At 47.8% G+C, this 22,416-nt stretch overlaps 1 protein-coding gene across 1 annotated transcript in view; it reads left to right on the forward strand.

Annotated features, from left to right (window-relative positions):
• Positions 1-20,262, forward strand: part of RUVBL1 (RuvB like AAA ATPase 1) — a 35,229-nt gene extending 14,967 nt beyond the window's left edge. Inside the window, exons 4-11 of the mRNA XM_088479841.1 lie at positions 8,514-8,665; positions 9,195-9,284; positions 9,647-9,796; positions 10,771-10,834; positions 11,123-11,321; positions 11,491-11,593; positions 19,377-19,468; positions 19,860-20,262. Of these exons, the coding sequence (XP_088335967.1) occupies positions 8,514-8,665; positions 9,195-9,284; positions 9,647-9,796; positions 10,771-10,834; positions 11,123-11,321; positions 11,491-11,593; positions 19,377-19,468; positions 19,860-20,019 (1,010 nt within the window). The 3' untranslated portion in view covers positions 20,020-20,262. The remainder of the gene's footprint in view (positions 1-8,513; positions 8,666-9,194; positions 9,285-9,646; positions 9,797-10,770; positions 10,835-11,122; positions 11,322-11,490; positions 11,594-19,376; positions 19,469-19,859) is intronic.
• The last annotated feature ends 2,154 nt before the right edge of the window (positions 20,263-22,416 follow it).

A 22,416-nucleotide genomic window follows, 5' to 3' on the forward strand; every position in this document is an offset into this window, starting at 1 on the left:
CACCGCCCCGCTACACAATGTCGATAAACCCAGCATTATGAAGCAGGGGGCGGGGCCAAAATGTTGCGATTCATGCCGAATCGCATCACAGGCCCCCCCGCTGCCAGGGATTTTCTTGTAATTGCGGTGGGAGGCAGGCGGGATCGGCAGCTGCCGGGAGACTTGCCTACATTCCCGGGAGGTCAGGAGCGGCATCCGATTTTCAGGAGGCTCCCAACCAAATCGGGAGGACAGGCAAGTATGATTTGGTAGGATAATAGACGACCTTAAACTTTCATATGTAAAATTTTAGCCCTCAGTGATGCACTGTGTTCATGCAACAGGGTTGCAAAACATGACAAAATTTCATATTTTTCCTTGCAAGGCCAACAAAAATGAATCATAACTTAGCTTCAAAACAAGACCAACATGAAAGGTCTACCACAATTAGACGCAAAGGGGCAATAATTTTCATAAAGAATAGTTTCATATTTAAATATTGCCTTTTGCATTTCAAGGTCACATGATGTGACCTTTGACCTTGAATATTTTTTTTTAAAAGTTTTTCATTTTTTTGTACTTAAAATGTTATACACTTAAATACAATAATAATCTCTTTGGTAGAAGATTCATTTTGGGATGCCTTTGGGAACAGGAGTAACAAAATATGAAGTACTGCAGTTGATCCCTTCTTGCACTAACCATGCAACTGGCAAGTTCAGACTTGTCTTGTAGTGTCTCTCTCTCTGGCCCTGATTCAGAGCCGGACACTCTGACAGAGCGCTCGCTCTGAATCGGGGCCGGGCTATTTTTTTTTATTTTTTGAACGGCCTCCTGCATGCTCGCATTGCTGTAGGTGACCACCCACAGCTATAGCGAGCGGGCAGGAAGATGGTCGTGATGGTCAAGACCATCACGGCAATCGAGCTTGCGACGAGACCCTTGTGGTAGGGTCTTGTTGCCGCAAGTCCCAGAGAGATTTCAGCTCAAACAGAGCCATGGGAACGCCTCAGTCTGGGCAGCCACACCCCTGGCATGCCCACCAAAGGGGGCGTGCTGTCACTCAACATCGACAGCACGCCCCCTTTGGTACGAGCCGGCTCCGTCGCACGCATGCGCACTGGGCCTCCATCGACCCGCTTGCCAGCGGGTCTGAATCAGGCCCTCTGTGTTATAGGGATGGCCACTGGTGGGTTTCCATCGATGGTCACCATCTATGGCACCATCGGTGATTGATGGTAAATTAACAATCTATGGTGAACCATCGATGGTTTGCACCTCTCTGGCTGTAGCCTCTGTATTGAGAACTAGTGATACAAGACATGCTTGCCTCTAGGAGGGGGCATCCAGAATGGCATAGTTGGGGGGCGTAGTGATGGATAGGGGGTGTGGCCCGGGATATTACCCGGCATTAGGATCGGAGTGGGGGGCATGACCACACGATCACATCATTTTGCTCCCGCCACCGCTACACAGGGCAGAGATTACCAGCATTGTGAGGCAGGGGACGGGGCCGTTATGACACAAGCTTTGCCTGCTTTTCCGGGGGCCGAGAACGCCACCCGATTTTCTGGAGGCTCCCATTCGTTTGTAGTTTTATCAAGAGTGTGACAAATGGATAAGAAGTACATTAGGACTAAGTGCTGCAAGCCATTTGATACTAAAGGACATATCAGTACTAGAAAACTATTAAGGAAGGTGCTACCATGGATGATTAAATTACAGTCACATGTCATAGTGATCAAATGCTTTGTGATAACTGCAGGAAACATTAAAAGGGACTCTAACTGCTGAGGAAGCACCAAGCACATCAATGGATGAGGAAAGTGACAACATGCAGGACTGAATCAGCTTTGCAGTCACTAAATGAAAGTGTAAGCAGTGTGGGAGCATCAGCTATCAATAGGAAAAGAATGAAATAAAGAAACCTATTGTAAAAGGAAAGCTGTAAAACTTCGGCCAGGCTGTGGGTACTGAGGGCCTGATTCAGAGCCGGACGTAATTAGCGCTCGCTTGTCCTGAAAATAGGGGTGGCTATTCAAATGAACCGTTCGCTGTTTGCGGTCTGTTCACGCCTCTAGGTCTGAACGAGCGAACAAAACTTGCGGTCGTTTTTTGGGAAACTACGCCCCCTGGCCGCTCGCATCCTACGTCATGTCCTATTTATTAGATTAATAGAGTACATCGAACAGGGTATGAACTGCTCGCTATTCTTGTGGTTGGTTTTTGCTACCACAATTTTGCGAGCAGTTCTGGCTTAAAAAAAACCCAGTGACGTGGTCAATGACGCTGCTGTTTTAAATATGCACGCCCATAAAATGCCCGTTTTGACCTTTAAGCACGCCTGCGATCGGATCAAGCACCTTCCCCTGTTACCACCCACAAACGCCTCATCCTGTCACTCAAATTAGCAGGCATTCGCTATTTTGCGAGCACATGAATTTCGGCCGCACTGACTGGCTCGCGCATGCGTATAACAATCCGTACGCATGCGCAGTTGGGCAAACATCGCTCGGAGCGAACGAGCTGCCGCTTACGAGTGGCTCTGAATCAGGCCCCGAGTCTTACCGCAGCCTGACCGGGTCCTGGTAGCTTGTGAGGCCAGGAAGTTTGCGTCCACCAAGGCAGAACCTGGCCTCGTCCTTCCCGGAGACCGAGGGCGACACGCCCCCATTTTCAGGAGCGCTGCCCAGGAATGCCCCCGCAGTGCCTCAACCTGTCAATCTGGCTGCAGCTGGGAGGCTCTGCAAGCGATCTCGCAGGCGAGGGCTGCAGATGCGCAGTACTCCCACCATCGGAGATGTGCGCTAGCCATCAGGTTGGCAATACATCTCTGAATCTGGCCCTGTTTATTATTATTCTTCTCATTTATTTATATGGCGCCACAAGTGTTCCGCAGCGCCTTACACAGTACATAAATAGGTTGACCAGTGACTTACTGTACAATACAATACAGGACATGGATAATATACATTGCTACATTTGCGACCATAACACCCAGATAAGCAACAGAGCATAAGCAGCCAAGTGTTAGGTGCCCTAGTGGGGAGTAAGAAATAGATGAAAGTAGAGAATGGAGAAGCGCAAGAGGGTAGAGGGCCCTGCTCGTAAGAGCTTACATTCTGTATTAGGTAAACTGTCTTAGGGCCTGATTCAGACCCACTCGCGAGCGGCTGTCCGCTCGCAAGTGGGTCGATGTTCTGGACTGAGCATGCGCACGACGGAGGGAGCTCCGTCGTGCGCATGCACCAGACGCGACGAGCGAAGGAAAGTCCTTCGCTCGTTGTGTCCGATCAAAGGGGGCGTGCTGTCAATGTTGATTGACAGCACACCCCCTTTGGTAGGCGTGCCGGGGGCGTGCCTCCCTGACGGGGGCGTTCCCACAGGAACGCCTCCCGTCAAAAGCCGGCCCACTGACATCACTAGTGATGTCAGTGGGAGTGATTTTGGCTCTGATAGAGCCAAAATCACTCCGGAGCTTGCGGTTGAAAACCTCAACCGCAGGCTCCGGCTCGCAGTTTCGATGGTCACGACCATCGCGGCCATCAAAATGCACGCTCGTATAGCCTGTGGGTGGTGACCCACAGCTATACGAGCGTCCAGGAGGACGCTCCATTTTCATGGAGACCGGCCCTCATTCAGAGCGTGCGCTCTGCTCAGAGCGTACGGCTCTGAATGAGGGCCTTAGTCCCTTCTATCACTAGATCTCAATGTAAAAGCTGCAGCCAGACTGAGAAGAACACAGTGGGGATGGCCATCGACCGTCAATAATTTACAAACATCGATTGTTTACTACTGATGGTCGATTGTTTTGCCATCGGTGACAGACAATTATTTTCCTCCATCGATGGCAAAATGGAACCTGATGGGTTTTTTTTTCTGCTCATGACGGCGAGCTTAGCTCCGCCCCCTGGCTGTCCGCTAAGCCACGCTACCAAAGCCCGTCCCTTGTTTGATTAGCCGGCGGCTTGCAAAACGCCCGACAGTGGTGGCCATCGAGTGGTACAAGCAATCGATTGTTCACCATAGATGATTATTGTACCATCAATGGTTATCACTGATGGTGCCATTGATGGAAAACCACCGATGGCCCTCCATAGAACACAGAGAGACACAAGTCTGAACTTGCCAGTTGCATGGTTAGTGCAAGAAGGGTTCAACTGCAGTACTTAATAATTTCTTACTCCTGTTCCCAAAGGCATCCCAAATTAAACTTATGCACTTAAATACAATTTCACTTTGGGATAACATACTTTATTTACTAAAAAAAATAAACACACTTTTTTTTTTTTTTTTTTTGATATTCAAGGTCGAAGTTCACATCATGTGACCTTGAAATGTAAAAGTCAATATTTAAATATAAAACTAGTCTTTATGAAAACTATGGTCCTTTAGCTTCAAAACAATAACAATATGAAAGTTCTACCACAATTAGAAGCAGTTATGATTGCTTTTAGGTGACCTTACAAGCATAAATTTGACACTTTTTGTCATGTTTGCAACATACTAGCCTACTATCCCCGGGACTGTCGGGAGCCTCCCGACACCCTGCAATACACGGCAAATCCCCTGGAATAGCCTCCGGCACCCTGCAAACCCACACGCCCACCGCAAAAGTAGGCGGTCCGAGGGTGCGATGACGCGATTCGTGCTGAATCGCCTCATCATAGCCCCGCCCCCTGCCTTATAATACCAGTAATATTGGCATTATAAGGCAGGGGGCGGGGACCCTATGACGCGATCGCTTTGGCACGCCCCCACTCCGCCTACGAGTTCACACCCCACCCCCCCCTCTCTGCTGGACGGACCTGCCAGCCCCCTCCCGGATCTCCCTGCACAAATGTCGGCAAGTATTGTTTGCAACCCTGTTGCATGAGCACCGAGTATCACTGAGGGCTAAAATTTTACATATGAAAGTTGCTTTATGTCTCCTATCATCTCACCAAATTTCATGAAAATCTGAGACTGTCTGGTTGAAAAGTGAAGCTGGCCACACACGGCGACCTGCACACAATCAGCCGATGTGTACGATTTCCCCTGAAACTCTCGGCGGCAGCTCTGCACACGATTTGGTGTCCAATCTTCATACGATCTCTCCTGCATCCAGACTCTCACAGTGCATCACCTCCTAGATTGTCAGATCTGCCCTACTGCACGGCAGGTCTGACGATGCGATGTGCGACCAGCGGGGACGCGCATCGTGATCGTGAGTGGGGACTCACGATTTACTCTCAATTTGGCCATATTTTACACGATCTGTCGTTCCAGTGTGTCGGAATCGGCCAGATCGGGTAAAAAAAATCGCCATGTGTGTGGCTGGCATCAGTTTTTTATTTGTGGTGATTTGGCATGGAATGACCCTAATAGATCTATAAACACACATTGTCCACGTGGACAGACTGTCGACATTGCGGATGTCGACTGTTGATTGAAGGGTACGATGTGGTTAGGGTTAGAGATGTATATTTATTTATATGTGCAAACTTTAGGTCTTTGCTGTATATAATACAGTGAAATCAGTACTTTTACAGATCTACACTGTATTCTGTACAAAGTGTACACTTTTTATTGGAGAAGAACATTCTTTTTCCGTGTAATATACTCCGAACAAACTACCGATCTCCATAAAATGGCACTTACTGTCGTCTGGAATATGATTTTGTATTGCAATTGGACATTATGCTCTATACTACATTGTAACAACACTCGGACCTTTTAAGAAAACTGGTGCTCAGGAAAATGACGCTTAACTCATAGCAAACAGATATTTGCTTTTATTATCTAAATCGTACTAGTAAAAAGGCTCTCGGAATCTTGCATTTCGTTGCCACACATTTTCCTTTTAGACCCATTTTGCCTAAATGTCCCTGCGTACGTTTTCTAGGCTACCATGTCTGCAAGATACATTGTACAAAATTTGTTTGGCAAAATAGAATTCTCCATTTACATGACACGGCCACTTGGGGCACTGTTGAGTCTCACAAGACAGCTGTCACTCATTTTATTGCAGATGTTCTCTGTGTATTAAAAACTAGATGTTTTAGCGAAGAGTTTTATGAAAATCTTACATATATTATTATGAATTAATTTTTAATTCATTCAAAACCTGTGATCTCAGTTGGACTCAATGGGCGGAATTCAATTGATTCCTGCCCCCATCGCGCCCAACATAGCTATTCAATTCTTGCTCCTGTCGGGCACGATCAGCTAACAGCGCTACATTTCAGCTCGCAGCCCCAGGGGGGTGAGAGCTGAAATGTGCAAAAAGTGACTTGTCTGGGCGCCCAAACATCACTTTTCGCGATCGCGCCCAGCACTTTGGTCGGGTTTAGCTGCTTTACGCGGCTAAACCCGACCACTTTGGGCGCGATCAGCACGAAAAGCTGGAACAATTGCATAGCGGCCCGCGAACTCCTGTCGCTTTAGACGGGAGATGCGGGCCGCGAAAAACAATTGAATTCCGCCCAATGAGTTGATTGGTTGTTTTCTCATGAATAATGACAAAATAGCTGTTTCCTATGAGGGCCATAGGGAAGGGATTAAGATTTGTGCTACTGCTGTATAGCACCTGTAAGGTTATTGGTATAGGTGTTTCTCGAAAATAATCATATGTATTGCCTAATCAATAGAGCCTTAAATCTGTTTTCGTTATGGCTTTTTAGTCTCGAAACTGCCTTTGTTTTTCCAGAGCCCGGCTCCATCTGTTCCCCTTTATGACCGCCCATTAATGCTCATATTCGTTATTGGGGATTTTTCCTAATCTGATTTTGCTCCGACGTTTGCTCAGAGGACTGTGCCCTGGAGGTTGCATAATAAAAACGAAAAAGTCAATTGCTCTTGTGCTATTTGAGCAATGTGGAGGGGGATTCGCGTGTCCTCTTAATGTTGAACAAATCTAAATTTCTATACTTCATGCATGGATTATTCTTTTAGCTGAAATAGGAGTTATTTTTATTTTTTTCTCCCCTCTGCAAGGGCAACAGAAAATAGTTTTTGCCAATGATTTAAACCACTTTCAAGTACTTGTAATGAATTGTGTATTGGAGGCCGGCCCGCGATCTTACGCCGCCTCGGAGATTTTACAGCAGTCGTAATTCTGTTGGGCCCTTGTTATCATGTTTGTCTAAGCATGTGGAATAAGCCAGAATACTGCATAAAAATAGGCCATATTCACTTCCCCCGAGGCCTCCAGTATAAACTCCGGCTCTCCGAAGACTAAAGTAATGGAGATTTTGAAATGTATTCTTTATCTGTATAATTGTGAGCCAGATTGGTGTACAAAGTGGACTTGTACAGCATGTTACCAGTGCTCCCTAGTCACTGGATCTGTATGGCCCTGTGGCCGGCAGTTCGCATCCCGGCAGCAGCAGACCGACAAAAGCAGAGTTCCTAGCAGCGGAACCCCGACAGCGCTGGAAATCCCGATCGTCCTAAAGGTAAGTTAAAAACTAACCTAACCCCCTAACCATCCTTAGGGGTGCCTAACCCTAAGCTCCCCCCCCAAGTGCCTAACCCTAACCCCCCCTTCCCCGCTGCCTAAACCTAAGTCCCCCGGGGGGGCTGCCTAACCCTCCCTCCCCCTAGCCTAACCCTCCCGTGGGGGGTGCCGTAAACCTAACCCCCCCCCTTCGATCGGGATGCCGGTCTCCCAGCTTCGGATACAGATGCCAGTCATTTATCCCACGCCTGGATAAAGCAATCGGGAGGCCGGCTGTCGGGATCATGTCAGACGGTTTCCCGATTGCATCCCCCTAGTCACACAGGTACAAGGATAAGATAGAGGGGTAGTTGTCACATCAGAAAGTACAGCACAGACAAATGGCTGGGAGATGTTTTCATCCAAACGTACAACTTTCCAAAGCTGGCGATGTAGTCATGGGTTATGTATAATCTTCCCATTATGCTATCTGTTTATGAATCCATTTTGTGTGCCGTTTCCCCCATCTAGTGGGGTGCAGTGATCCGGTGTCTATCATCAGATGTAGTTCTGTTGGTGCCTAAGACCTCCTCCTGCGCTGAAAGCTGTTATACTGCAGTTATGGATGTCACTCTCTTCCCAAAGTGTCATTCTGCGGCAGGAGCATGTTTCCACATAGCGTGACATTGCAGTGCAGGGGTGATGCCCCTTATTGTCAGTGCTGAGGATTTCTAAGGATTAGAAATGTTTAATGTGAGGGAAAGGAAGCCCAACAATCGCAGAAACAGGAGTGATTTATAATTGCAGAAATGAGACCTACAGTGATAACATTGATTTACTTTTCTCCCTGTCACTAAACTTATACCTTGAATATTAGTCCAGCAATCTGGTGAACCGAATGTTGGTGTGACCGGTGTTACCCCTGTTTAATGTCCTAGACTCTGCGTGTTACCCCTGTTTACGGTCCTAGAATCTGCGTGAGCATGTTCTATCTACTCCCTGCTGTCAATCCTGTGTCTCAAGCACCAAAGTTAGATGACAATTTCACCTGTTTTAGTGTGTGTGTGTGTGTGTGTGTGTGTAAAAACTGGACGTTCTAACTTGCGTCTTTCTGCAGGTCTGAGAATCCGGGAAACCAAGGAGGTGTATGAAGGGGAAGTGACGGAGTTAACCCCTTGTGAGACCGAGAATCCAATGGGAGGTTACGGCAAGACAATTAGCCATGTTATCATTGGTCTGAAAACCGCCAAAGGAACCAAACAGTTAAAGGTGTGTTTGCTCTATTGTACAACGCAAGATACTGAATTTATGCATAATTATTCGAATTGTAACTTTGAAATGATGCAACTACATAATATCCCCCCCTTGCTTCCATGAATCTAGGGGTACTTCATGTAGGACCTGTTGGTTACTGACCCAAAATAATGGTCACCAAGTTGTCACTATGATTCATTGTAAGTTTATTTATTTCTTTTTTTTTTGTTACTTGGAGCAAGTATCTAATTTCCTAATTGGTGAATTATCAGTAGCCATAATCTACCTGTCAACGGTAAAATAAAGCTGAGCCGTGGGCCAGGAGTCGACTTCCCAGAAGCTACGTGCGTATGTGGTGTGCTGGCCATAATGGTCTTTTTGCTGCATTAAGTAACTGGGCATGTTCAGTGTACCTGGCTGGCAAGGCATGCTGGGATTTGTAATACTCCCAACAGCTGGAGAGTAACGTACCGGCTTTACATGCTATAATTCAGAGTGCTGCTCACCGGTATTACGGACGGATAACCGTACTCTTGCTTTTCAGCTGGATCCCAGCATCTACGAAAGCTTGCAGAAGGAACGAGTGGAGGTCGGTGATGTCATTTACATTGAGGCGAACAGCGGTGCAGTAAAGGTACGCTGTATATTATAGCTTACGTCCAATCTATTTACAGCAGTTTTACACACTCTAAATAAATGTATGCAATATGTTATTGTCATTTCACTCTTCAGAGGAATATATGTGAAATCATTTGGCTCATAGTGCTCTGTATGATGCTGGCTGCGGGCTCTGGTTATGGTCTGAGACTGGGATGTGCACCGAGAGGGGACCCGATGAGACGTTCCCGTTCTCTCTAAGCTTTCAACAAGGCTGTAATTTGTGAGCAGGTTCCCCTTTGCCTGCACTCAGCGGCCTGTCAGTCAGGGATCTGGCAGCCATGCTGACAACGCACCTGTGCCCTCTCCATTAACCCAGGTTCTCTCCTCACCAAACAGAGGCAGGGCAGGTGCGACACCTACGCCACGGAGTTTGACCTTGAAGCTGAGGAGTACGTTCCGCTGCCAAAGGGAGACGTTCACAAGAAGAAAGAAGTGATTCAGGATGTAACGCTGCATGACCTGGATGTAGCCAACGCAAGACCTCAGGTACGGACGGAGGAAAGAGGAGGTTAACTGGGCGGCCATGTCGTTAGGGAAAATGTTTTGATGATTCAGGATGCCAGATAGATCACGTGGGTTTTGTTACAAAATCGCCTGGTTTCTGAGACGCCCGGAAAAGTTTATTTTAATTTGTTTTCATCATCCATGCATCACCCTAACTCGTATGGCTGAAAGCCCCAAGTGCAATGGGCAGAAATGAGCTGCAAGTTGTACGTACTGCAAACACCCAAGGTGGAGAATGTGTGGTATGGGAATGGCCAGTAGAGGGCCTCATAGAGCCCTAACCTGTTCCTAATTCTACTGCAATGCTAGGTACACACTAGACTAGGGGTGTGCAATAAGTGCCCTCCCCCCAGCTGTTGTAGAACTACACATCCCATCATGCCCTGTCAGAGTTTTGCTATTTAGCAATAACCGTTGCAAGGCATGCTGGGATTTGTAGTTCAACAACATCTGGAGGGCCGCTTACTACCCACCCCTGCACTGGACGATGTGTTTACCCAGCGACGGCACAATATATTGGGTGGTCTGTACACACCGCATGATCTGTTGCATGACCAGCTGATAAATATCGTTCCTCTGCCGCATCCAGAAGCGTGGTGTTGACCAACAACGTATCTGCCACGCATGCACAACAGATCAGAGGATACGACTCACAGGAGACACAATCACCCGTACACACTGAGCAATGTGGCCAATATATCGTTCCGATCCGCCTTGGAACGATATATATCGTCCGATATATCGTTTAGTACGTACGCACCTTAATGCTCCCATATGAACTTATCTGAATTTCCTATATTTATATATCCCTAATACTGCTAAGCTGGACAATACTAGAGGGGGTGGGAGTGGGCTCATGTGTACGTATACAACAACATAACAGGAACCTGCAATGATAGTTTGGAGGACCCTGCTCCCTAGCACTTTCCCGTCACTTACGGTCTTCTGTTTTGCAGGGAGGCCAAGATATTCTGTCTATGATGGGACAGCTGATGAAGCCGAAGAAAACTGAAATTACAGGTATTTGTGGCCATCGTTATTACGCCTCAGCCTAAAAGTCTAATAATGATGATGATGCTCTATTTCAGGAGCTCCAGGATGATTTGGTTGGAAGCTCCAGTAGGTGAATGATTAAACGTTCTCTAGATAGTGCTGCGTAATATGTCGGGTCTTCTGTTAGGAGATGTTAATAACTAATATAGTTGTACAGTATCTTTGTGTAACGCACGGTGTTATTAGCAGTAGGTCCTCTCTCTGGTTTGTAGCATAGAGGTATAAAAGGTATTTTTGTCTTTTAATCTGATTCAGACAAGCTGAGGGCTGAAATCAACAAGGTGGTGAATAAGTACATTGACCAGGGGATCGCAGAGCTGGTCCCCGGGGTGCTGTTCATCGATGAGGTTCATATGCTGGACATAGAATGTTTCACCTATCTCCACCGGGCCCTGGAGTCCTCCCTGGCCCCCATCGTCATCTTCGCCACCAATCGGGGCAATTGCATCATCAGGTACTGAATATTTACACCCGTTCATATTCATGCCTGTATAGAATATAGCATGATCCTTTTTTTTTTTTTTTTTACTTCTCATTTACGTTGAACAAAAAAAAGTTGCATATTACATAGAATTATTAATATTGGTTAGATGATGTTTACATCATTACATCGATGATTTTAGGGGCACTGAAGACGTGGTTTCCCCTCACGGCATACCCCTGGATCTCCTAGACAGAGTGATGATTATCCGCACCATGCTGTACACGCCACAGGAAATGAAGCAGGTAAAATAGAATGTAAGCTTCCACGAGCAGGGCCCCTCTGCCCTCGTGTATCCTTGCTTACACCATCGTCTACTCCCTACTGATAATGGCACCCAACCCTTGGCTTCTGCCGCCTTGTTGCCTACTTGTATAAACATGGAGCAGTCCTAATACTCAATGTCCATGTCCTACAATGTTCTGTACTGTAAGTCACTTTTTTTTTTTTTCTTGTTGTGTCCATACTGTTTCTGTCCATGTACCTTGTAAGGCGCTGCGGACCCAATGTACCACCATATAAAATAAAGGTAATTAATAATAAGCCAAAACAATCAGTCATACGGTGTACACCCCCTCCATGTTTTTCATTTATTATATCATATCAGACTAATCAGTTCATGTTACATACAAACTACATTCAGGGATATTAACGTGTACTCACTGCCTATACACATGCACTTAGTTACAGGGGATCTTCTAAATATTGACACAGGGATGAGGCGTAAAGAATGGTCCCTAGAATTTTTGGCAAGGTGGTATAATTCGGAGGCCTTTACAGTTCAGCTTGATGTATTCATTTGACTTTGAAGGCCTCACTCTGACCACCATTAGTACAGTACTGTGCGTGTTATATTGGACGTAGTTGAGTTTTTTTTTTTAATGTTTATATAGAAATATTTGGAGACAGATGTACGTTATGTTTAATACAGGACTTTGCAAGCTGACATAACGGCTGAAAGTTTGTAGAGCTCACTATTCATGTTTGTATTTTGTTTTGCTCTTGCACATAATCCCCTCTTCCCCCATCGCCATCCTGTTACTCTTAATCATTCTTCATAATGCTTTTCCTAATACAATAACTGGCTGAGTGACTTAAGTGGGGGCATTTTCAGCATCTGGAGATACAGAAAGATGACTCTGAGCTGAAAATGTGACGCCCCACTCCTCTAAATTCGGTCAGGGTCTTGGATCTATGGTTATCCATATATTAGCCCCTGTTCTAGACCGAATTCAGCCAGGAAACGTTGCGGGTCAGAGTTCATCTAACCTAACGATCCTAGCTTTAGTGTGTTCTTGTTACATACGGAATCAGTATGACTCACGGCCGGCGGTTCAAATCCCATCAGCGGCAGCCCGACACAGGTGGAAATCCCGAACGTCGGAAGGTAAGTATAAACTAACCTATTCTACCCCCGAACCCTCCCTTAGGGATGCCAAACCTAATACCCCCCCCTCTAAGTGCCTAAACCTAACCTCCCTCCGGGGGTGCCTAACCCCCCCCTTTCTCCTAGCTTGACCCTAACCTCCTGGGGGGGTGCCTAACCCTAAGTTCCCCCCCCCCCCCCAATGCGGCTGTCCGCGCCCAGCATCCCTTTGATCTGAGATTTCGACTCCTGCCGTTTAACCCTTGCCGGGATTCAGCAGTCGGGAAGCCGGCGGTCCGCATTGCGTCCGCCGGCTTCCCTACTGTTTACCTTACATACATGGTTATAAGATCTTGTGTACAAAAATCTGCTATGGTTATGGAGGAGCACGAGTTTACATTATGGAGGAGGGGGCCAAGGACAGTGCAGAAACAACGGAGTAATTTTTAAATTTAATTTTCGTATATTTTGGGCATTGTACTCCTAGTTCAGTGTTGGCTACCCTTGACACTCCAGCTGTTGTGGAACTATATATCCCAGCATGCCCTGCCACAGTTTTAGCATGCCCTAATAGCAAAACTGTAGCAGTGCATGCTGGGTTATGTAGTTCCATAACAGCTGGAGTGTCAAGGTTAGCCAACACTGTCCTAGTTACTGTACCTGTAAAACCTTACAATTGCCTACACAAAGGCTGGGTGTCTGAGGATAGCTGTCCCTACTGCATTGTCTGCCATGCCTGTTAATGAATGTATTGAGTTCCAATCGCCATTTGTAGTCAAGCGCTGACATATTAAGTCCCAAAACATTACCAATAAAAGTTCTTGATTTGTAGTGATGACTGCATCTGCAATAAAGCACCTTCTTGTCTTTCCTACTAAGTCTGCCTTGAAGCATTTGCAATTTTACGTTCCAAAGACGCCGTAAGAGTTTATAATTTGTTTTATTCAGAGATCTCTTAATGAGAAGTCCGCCCCAACGCTGCTTCAGCGCCCAGTGGGTGCTGTAGGTAAGGAGGGCGTGGTTTCTGGCGCCGCAAATGTCTGCGCACAAATGCCATAACCGAGTAACCAGGCGTAGCATCTATCTATTTCTCAAAACGTCCGCCTAAAGTTTCAGGAGGGCTCACACGCCGTCCCCTTGTCGTGCATTCCCAGTTTTAATTTAAGCAGGTGCCTCCCGCTATCTTGTTTACAGAAGCTGCCAAAGTGAGAAATACCTGTATTATATGAGACTTGCTATCTCAGCAGTACAACACCATTATCCAGACTGTCCGTTATCACTCACACAGAGAGCTGGCTCCTGGGCTCGCCGCGCCTGCTCCAAACTTAGGAACGTTTTGCACCTTGTCACGGTGTCTGGATATCTCCCATCAGCAGCTTGGCACAAGGCCATCGCGGTTTTTATTTTTTTCGTGTGTGTTTTGGATCCTAATACAAAGAACTCGCAATGGTTAATGTAACAAGTGTCACTCGATTAGTTCCGTCCTAGGGGTGACATAGAACTATACGTCTATAGCTTTATTTCTGAACTGAGGGCCCGATTCAGGGATGGACGCAGCGCCGATGTTTAAGCAGTTGAGCGATTATCGGTGGTCTGCGCGTGCGCCAAGTTTCGTCTCTCGCAGTGATTATTCGCAGAGTGGTAGACGGGCAGATACCGTTTTGGATGACAATGGAGAAGTGGCAACTGAAACACAGGCGTGTCGTGACACTGGCGAGTCTTTGCCTTTGACCGCGATTCCGTGCGCAGTAATAATGGCTCCTGCATCTCCATTCCGGCGGCCATCCTGCCCAAAAAGTCCAATAAGCTAATTATCTGCAAACGATCCTGCGTCTTTGTACGCAAGTTGCTTGGATTCGCAAAGCCACCGGCGTACGTCTCAATAAAAGTTCCGGCTGCTGCGACATTTGTATATTTTCCCGTATCCGCAACGTACAAATTGGAAGTGGCGGCGGCCTTTGCATATGTCTCTGAACCAGGCCTTTAGTACTAGAATGAATGAGTTTGTATCCATCACCTACACACACGGCAGCGGCAGCACAGTGATTATCAGCGGTGGCTTGTTGGGCTGGATCCTGCTGTCTGTGAGCTATTTGTGTTTTGTTTCTTACCCACATCCCATAACTTCCCCACTGTCCAATACCTGCTGGAAGGTTAATTGGCGCCAGGGCCGGCACTAGGGGTGTTCAACCAGTGCGGTCCAACAGGGGCGCCACCCATAGAGGGCGCACCCCTCCCCAAAATCCCGATTTCAGCAGGACAGTACTGTCCCGCTGTTCCACCCGTGGGCCGAAGTGGTCCGCGGGTGGTCAAAGCGGGAGGTCAGGGACCCCTCAGCGGTGCCGTACCCTGAATGGATTGCGCGGCTTCCATGCAGTGACGGGAGAAGCCCAGCTACCAAGCGCCCCCCCTCCCGCAGCCTGATGATGTTTGGAGACGTGCCATGTGGGCACGCTTCCAAATAATGTCACGTAGGAGGTGTGGCCAATGGTAATTAGGCCACGTCCCTATTTTGTAGGGGGCGCACTAGAGAGAGCCGGCACAGGGTGCTCCGACCCCTGGAGCCGGCCCTGATTTGACGCCGTGTAATATGTTCATTAGAATCTAATGATACAATTGAGGCACAGAGTAAAATGTCTCATGCCTCAGTGCTGGTGCTTTACAAAGAAATTAATATTTTTGTCGCTTGTTCTCAGTGACTTAATAAATTGCTCTCTAGAACTCATATCTTACCAAGGGTCCATTCATTCCCATTCCTTTTATTTTGGACCATTGCATAGGGCATATTTATAAAAAAATAAAAACAAAAAACAAATACCGTATATACTCGAGTATAAGTCGACCCGAATATAAGCCGAGGTACCTAATTTTACCACGAAAAACAGGGAAAACTTATTGACTCGAGTATAAGCCTAGGGTGGGAAATGCAGCAGCTACTGGTAGTAATCCCCCCCTGGTACTGTCCCCAGTAGTAAAATCCCCCCCTGGTAGTGCCCCCAGTAGTAAAATCCCCCCCTGGTAGGGCCCCCAGTAGTAAAATCCCCCCCTGGTAGTGCCCCCAGTAGTAATACCCCCCTGATAGTGCCCCAGTAGCGATATCCCCCCCCTGGTAGTGCCCCCAGTATTAATCCCCCCCCTGGTAGTGCCCCCAGTATTAATCCCCCCCCTGGTAGTGCCCCCAGTAGCAATATCCCCCCCTGGTAGTGCCCCCAGTATTAATCCCCCCCCCCCCTGGTAGTGCCCCCAGTAGCAACATGCCCCCAGTATTCCCCCCCCTCCCTGGTAGTGCCCCCAGTAGCAACATCCCCCCCCTGGTAGTACCCCCCCCCCAGTAGAAAGAAATGTAAAAAAAACAAGCACTTACCTGTAACCCCGCTCCTGGTCCCGACGCTGCTACAGGTTCCTCCGCCACTTTGCATAATGGGAGAGACGTCGTCATGACGACGTCTCTCCCATTACCCACTGCGGGAGCCGGAAGATGGCTCCCGCAGTGGGAGCAGCAGTAGCCGCTGAGAGTCTGACAGACTCTCAGCGGCTGCTGATTATACCAAACACATAGCTGCCGGCTCCGGCGGCTGTGTGTTTAGCAGTGTGTAGTGCTGACCGAACTCCGTCCGGTCAGCGCTACACACGCGGTGCAGGCTGTGTCACAGAGACAGTCTGCACCGCGGCCCGCATGGTACGCTACTCAGCAGCGTACCATGCAGGCATGACTCGAGTATAAGCCGAGGAGGTGCTTTTTCAGCACAAAAAATGTGCTGAAAAACTCGGCTTATACTCGAGTATATACGGTATGCTGATTCTCGGCGACCTTGAGAGCTGGATTTAGAAGGGCAACAAGTAATACTTGCAAAAGCAGCCTGCCTTGAAAAAGCAATTTGTGTATAAATATCACCCTAGGACAGGGCTCGACAAATTTTTGTAAAATCTAGGAGCCATCTTAAAAGTTTAGGAGCCAGACCATCGCCCATTACCAAAATATATGAAGGGGCATGTGTGGTGGTCTATACAAGCTTTCAACCTCCCCACATGCCATCAAATCACCACACATGCCTCTTTAATGTTCATTAAATTCTGCAACATGCCCATACCAGCCCCTGTAATAGTGCCCCCAGTAGTAAGCCCCCTGTAATAGTGCCCCCAGTAGTAAGCTCCCCGTAATAGTGCCCCCAGTAGTAAGCTCCCTGTAATAGTGCCCCCAGTAATAAGCCCCCGTAATAGTGCCCCCAGTAGTAAGCTCCCTGTAATAGAGCCCCCAGTAGTAAGCTCCCTGTAATAGAGCCCCCAGTAGTAAGCCCCCCGTAATAGTGCCCCCAGTAGTAAGCTCCCTGTAATAGAGCCCCCAGTAGTAAGCCCCCCTGTAATAGTGCCCCCAGTAGTAAGCCCCCCTGTAATAGTGCCCCCAGTAGTAAGCCCCCAGTAGTAAGCTCCCTGTAATAGTGCTCCCAGTAGTAAGCTCCCTCTAATAGAGCCCCCAGTAGTAAGCTCCCTGTAATAGAGCCCCCAGTAGTAAGCTCCCTGTAATAGTGCTCCCAGTAGTAAGCTCCCTGTAATAGAGCCCCCGGTAGTAAGCTCCCTGTAATAGAGCCCCCGGTAGTAAGCTCCCTGTAATAGAGCCCCCAGTAGTAAGCTCCCTGTAATAGAGCCCCCAGTAGTAAGCTCCCTGTAATAGAGCCCCCAGTAGTAAGCTCCCTGTAATAGAGCCCCCAGTAGTAAGCTCCCTGTAATAGAGCCCCCAGTAGTAAGCTCCCTGTAATAGAGCCCCCAGTAGTAAGCTCCCTGTAATAGAGCCCCCAGTAGTAAGCTCCCTGTAATAGAGCCCCCAGTAGTAAGCTCCCTGTAATAGAGCCCCCAGTAGTAAGCTCCCTGTAATAGAGCCCCCAGTAGTAAGCTCCCTGTAATAGAGCCCCCAGTAGTAAGCTCCCTGTAATAGTGCCCCCAGTAGTAAGCCCCCCTGTAATAGTGCCCCCAGTAGTAAGCCCCCAGTAGTAAGCTCCCTGTAATAGTGCTCCCAGTAGTAAGCTCCCTCTAATAGAGCCCCCAGTAGTAAGCTCCCTGTAATAGAGCCCCCGGTAGTGAGCCCCCAGTAGTAAGCTCCCTGTAATAGTGCTCCCAGTAGTAAGCTCCCTGTAATAGAGCCCCCGGTAGTAAGCTCCCTGTAATAGAGCCCCCGGTAGTGAGCCCCCAGTAGTAAGCTCCCTGTAATAGAGCCCCCAGTAGTAAGCTCCCTGTAATAGAGCCCCCAGTAGTAAGCTCCCTGTAATAGAGCCCCCAGTAGTAAGCTCCCTGTAATAGAGCCCCCAGTAGTAAGCTCCCTGTAATAGAGCCCCCAGTAGTAAGCTCCCTGTAATAGAGCCCCCAGTAGTAAGCTCCCTGTAATAGAGCCCCCAGTAGTAAGCTCCCTGTAATAGAGCCCCCAGTAGTAAGCCCCCTGTAATAGAGCCCCCAGTAGTAAGCTCCCTGTAATAGAGCCCCCAGTAGTAAGCTCCCTGTAATAGAGCCCCCGTTAGTAAGCTCCCTGTAATAGAGCCCCCAGTAGTAAGCTCCCTGTAATAGAGCCCCCAGTAGTAAGCTCCCTGTAATAGAGCCCCCAGTAGTAAGCTCCCTGTAATAGAGCCCCCAGTAGTAAGCTCCCTGTAATAGAGCCCCCAGTAGTAAGCTCCCTGTAATAGAGCCCCCAGTAGTAAGCTCCCTGTAATAGAGCCCCCAGTAGTAAGCCCCCAGTAGTAAGCCCCCCCTGTAATAGAGCCCCCAGTAGTAAGCCCCCCCTGTAATAGAGCCGCATGCACGCACACAAAAAACAATACTTACCTAAGCCCCGATCCTGCGTCCGCTGCCGTCCACCGCTCTTCGGAACTATGGGAGAGACGTCATAGTGCCCGTAGGGGGAGCCGGATGCCGGAGCTCAGGAGTGAGCTCTGGCTGCCGCTGCAGGGAGTCAGGCGCCCGCTGGTAAACCGGCAAATCGAACCTCCCTGCGGAGGTGGGGGGGGGCTTGGAAAACTCGGTCGCCAGGACTAAAATCTTAGTCACCATGGTGACCGAGATTTGTCGAGCCCTGCCCTAGGAGTAAAGTACAGCCGTGTGTGCGAGTCCTAAAGGCTTTCTCTGCTCTGCAAGTTAGCAAAAGAAAAGCCAACAGATAAGGTAATTTATTGCACATGGGACACCTGCACAAGGCTGGTACGCGTATGCCATTTAAAATGTTGGCTACAAGCGTAGACAAAACCTCTTAACTTTTGCCGTCTTTCACATGGTGTTTGAGACCTATTGGTAATGCATTAGAGAGCACACCTCGGAGCTTGCCTGCAGCGATAGGGGGGTCCGAGGCAGGTGGTCCACGTCTAAGGGCTGAGTGTCCTCACCGAGCGTCGGTGTCATTTTATCCCTTGTAAGCGCACAGCACCTAACATTGTAACAAGCGTTTGCTTTGTTATACTGTATGTGCCCATTACAAAGTGTGCACAGGTCCATTTACCTTTTATTGTGTTAAATGGTGAATTTAAAATACTTGTTGGGTGCTTTTATGTTCCCACCTGTGTGTATACCGGGCCTCGGCCTGTTGCGGCAGTGGATGCTACATGCTTAGACTCACGGGCTGTATCAGTCTGTACACTGATTAAAGAGAGCTTCTTATTTTGGCCACTTGTTTCTCGATCCAGATTATAAAGATCCGGGCGCAGACCGAGGGGATTACCATTAGCGAGGAAGCGTTAAATCACTTGGGAGACACCGGCACCAAGACTACACTGAGGTAAGTGATGTGTCAGCCATGACCGAGGGACCGGCCGTCTGAAAAACGTGCTCGTTACACCTCACCGCTCAGGTAGACTGATGTCCCCTGTCTGGTATCTCAACAGCACAGGTGCATTACGCTGCACATCTGATGATATCGGGGGCGCGGAGCCATTCTTTTCCTTCAGGAATGGGCCAGCAACAGCTCCGCTTTCTGCGCCTCCTAACTTCCATCCCAACCGTGTTTTCATTTGCTCGTTCACCATTAACCATGTTGGAATAAGTTCAGTTTCTCGTAAAGGAAGTTCTACTCTCTTTAAAACCAATAATATAGCTGTGAACTACTAATTATTGAAGGTTTTGTGCAGGCGAGTTACCGATCACATCTCCTCCTTCTCCCGTCCTGGCAGATACTCCGTACAGCTGCTGACCCCGGCTAACCTCCTCGCCAAAATCAACGGCAAAGACAGCATTGAGAAAGAGCACGTGGAAGAAATCAACGAACTCTTCTACGACGCCAAATCGTCTGCCAAAATTCTGGCCGAACAGCAGGAAAAGTACATGAAATGACGGGGCTAGAGGAATGTTACTGGGCATCCCAGGAACTGAACTGAGTTTTTATGTTTTCTCTCCATCAAGTGACGTCGCAAAGAGAGTTTAAGACCGGTCTGTCAGGAGTATACTGTACGTCAAAGCGCAGGAGCGTCGCCTACTTTTTGGCCTTGGTTGAAAATGTGAACTGCTTAGAAAATTATATTTAAAATGTGTTTGTTTTTTTTTTATTGAAACATAAATGGAAATTATTAATTGTAATTTCTTGTTTTTTTTTTTTGTTTGTTTTATTGTATTATAACTAGCTGAAGTCCCCGGCGTTGCCCGGGTTTAAATCTTCAAGTTATTAAGTTGTATTATGTGATGTGGTCCAAATCCATCCAGTGGAAGTTCCAGGGCCCAGAACAGGCTCCCTGTGTCAAAGTTCTGCCCGGTGTAGTCTGCCTTGAGTTCCGACTGGGATCCCAACCACTCCACTAGGCATCCCAGACCAATTGCCACCCCTCTGAAGTTTTCATCCATATCCATCCAGTGCCTAGAACAGACTTCCTGGGTCAAAGTTCTGCCCAGCGTACACCAACGGAAGGTCTGACCTGGGACGCTAACCCCTCTCCCTAAAATCTGGCCAGGATCCAACTGGACCACCCAACGTTGGTTTCATACCAATCAGTTCAGGGGTGTCCGAATGCATAACCGGACAGACAGACCAATTAATTCTATATAGAAGATCTCTCATTACTTGCTGTAAATAAGCCCCATTTTTTTTTATACTGAATTCCATTCGATCACCTGCGCAGTGATTAAAAGGTAAATGGTGGCACAAATGCCTTAGGCACCGTTCCTTTTAAGCCATACAAAGTACCCGGCGACGGCAATGTGCATAATACGGATGAGAGACGGCGGGCGAGTGATTCCTCACCGCGTTTGTTATTCTCCTGCACCTCCGCAATTATCAAATCAATCTTCACAGTTGAAGTTTTTACAACCAAATTGCCAAGATGGGTAAGAAGCTTCCCCGATTCATTATGTGCGGGAAGCTGGGCCCTGCCGAAAAGGGACATATTAGTTACATCTTATCAGCCTGACACCTAATCTAGCAACAATTACAACAGACACATAGATCCTGAAATTTCAATTTCAGTGAAGCCGAAAAAAAATATGTAATGTTAAGGTGGTGGAGGAAGGAGAAGGCCCTGGGAATTCTGCATATGGTAAATGAGTCTGTGAACCTGCGGCAGATGCAGCTGAAACAAAAAGTGTTAAACATTTACTCCTTATATTGTTGTCTGACGAGTGTCATGGACTCTTCTGTGGCTGCAGACGGGTTAAGGGCACCGATTTCTCTCTCTCTCTGTGTTTGTGTGGACAGGAGGAAGGATGAAGGGTACTTTATCTTCCGAGATCATTTGCCTGCCTCCTATTTATCCCAGAATTAATTCCCCTTATAAAAACATTGCTGATATATTCTTTTCAGATCGCACTTCTTTGTGGCATCGATGTGAGGCGTCCAACTACAGATTATTTCTCAACGATAAAATAATCATTATTGCATTGTTTTGTGTATTTATGTAAGATTCTGACCACCTAATATAGAGTGTACTGGTGGATATTTCGGTTATACTGTTCTCTGGAGGTGAAATCATTAAGGCTTCAGGATAAATTTGCTATGCTGCGCTTTTCAAAATCTGGATACAGAATATATTGGCCATGTTGTCATTCAGCATGTTGACACTGAAAAGTCGACAAAACGTCCCTGGTGGTATAGTGGTGACTTTTCTGGTACGGCAGCTCCAGCGTAGCCTTCTGGGGTCAGGTGGTGATGACCTCCGGCGGATTGAGTGGCGGTGAGTAGATCGCTAATCCTCCACCTAGTGCATAACTTAACACCACCTCCCCTTAAGGCCTAACTCTAACTCTCCCCTCCAGTAGCTTAATCCTCACCCTAGTGCCTAACCCTCTGTTGTTACCTAGCCCTCCCCTTACTGCTTAACCCTAACTCTCCCCTCCAGTAGGTTAATCCTCCCCCTAGTGCCTAACCCTCTGTTGTTACCTAGCCCTACCCTTACTGCTTAACCCTAACTCTCCCCTCCAGTAGGTTAATCCTCCCCCTAGTACCTAACCCTCTGTTGTTACCTAGCCCTCCCCTTACTGCTGAACCCTAACTCTCCCCACCCGTAGTCTAACCCTCCCCCTTGTGCCTAACCCTAACTTTTCCATTCCCCAAGGGCATAACCCTAAACGTCTGCCTAGTGCCTAACACTTAACTATCCCCCTAGTGCATAACTCTATCCTCCCCTCCTGTAACCTTAATCCCCCCCCCCCCCCCTTCCTCAGTGCTTAACTCTAACCCTCCGCTACCGGTCTGTGCAAAATGTTGACGTTTTGACCACATCCCCTAAAACCACCATGTTTTTG

This window comes from Taudactylus pleione, unplaced genomic scaffold (genome assembly GCF_031769625.1).
Source record: "Taudactylus pleione unplaced genomic scaffold, aTauple2 ptg000247l, whole genome shotgun sequence".
NCBI lineage: Eukaryota > Metazoa > Chordata > Amphibia > Anura > Myobatrachidae > Taudactylus > Taudactylus pleione.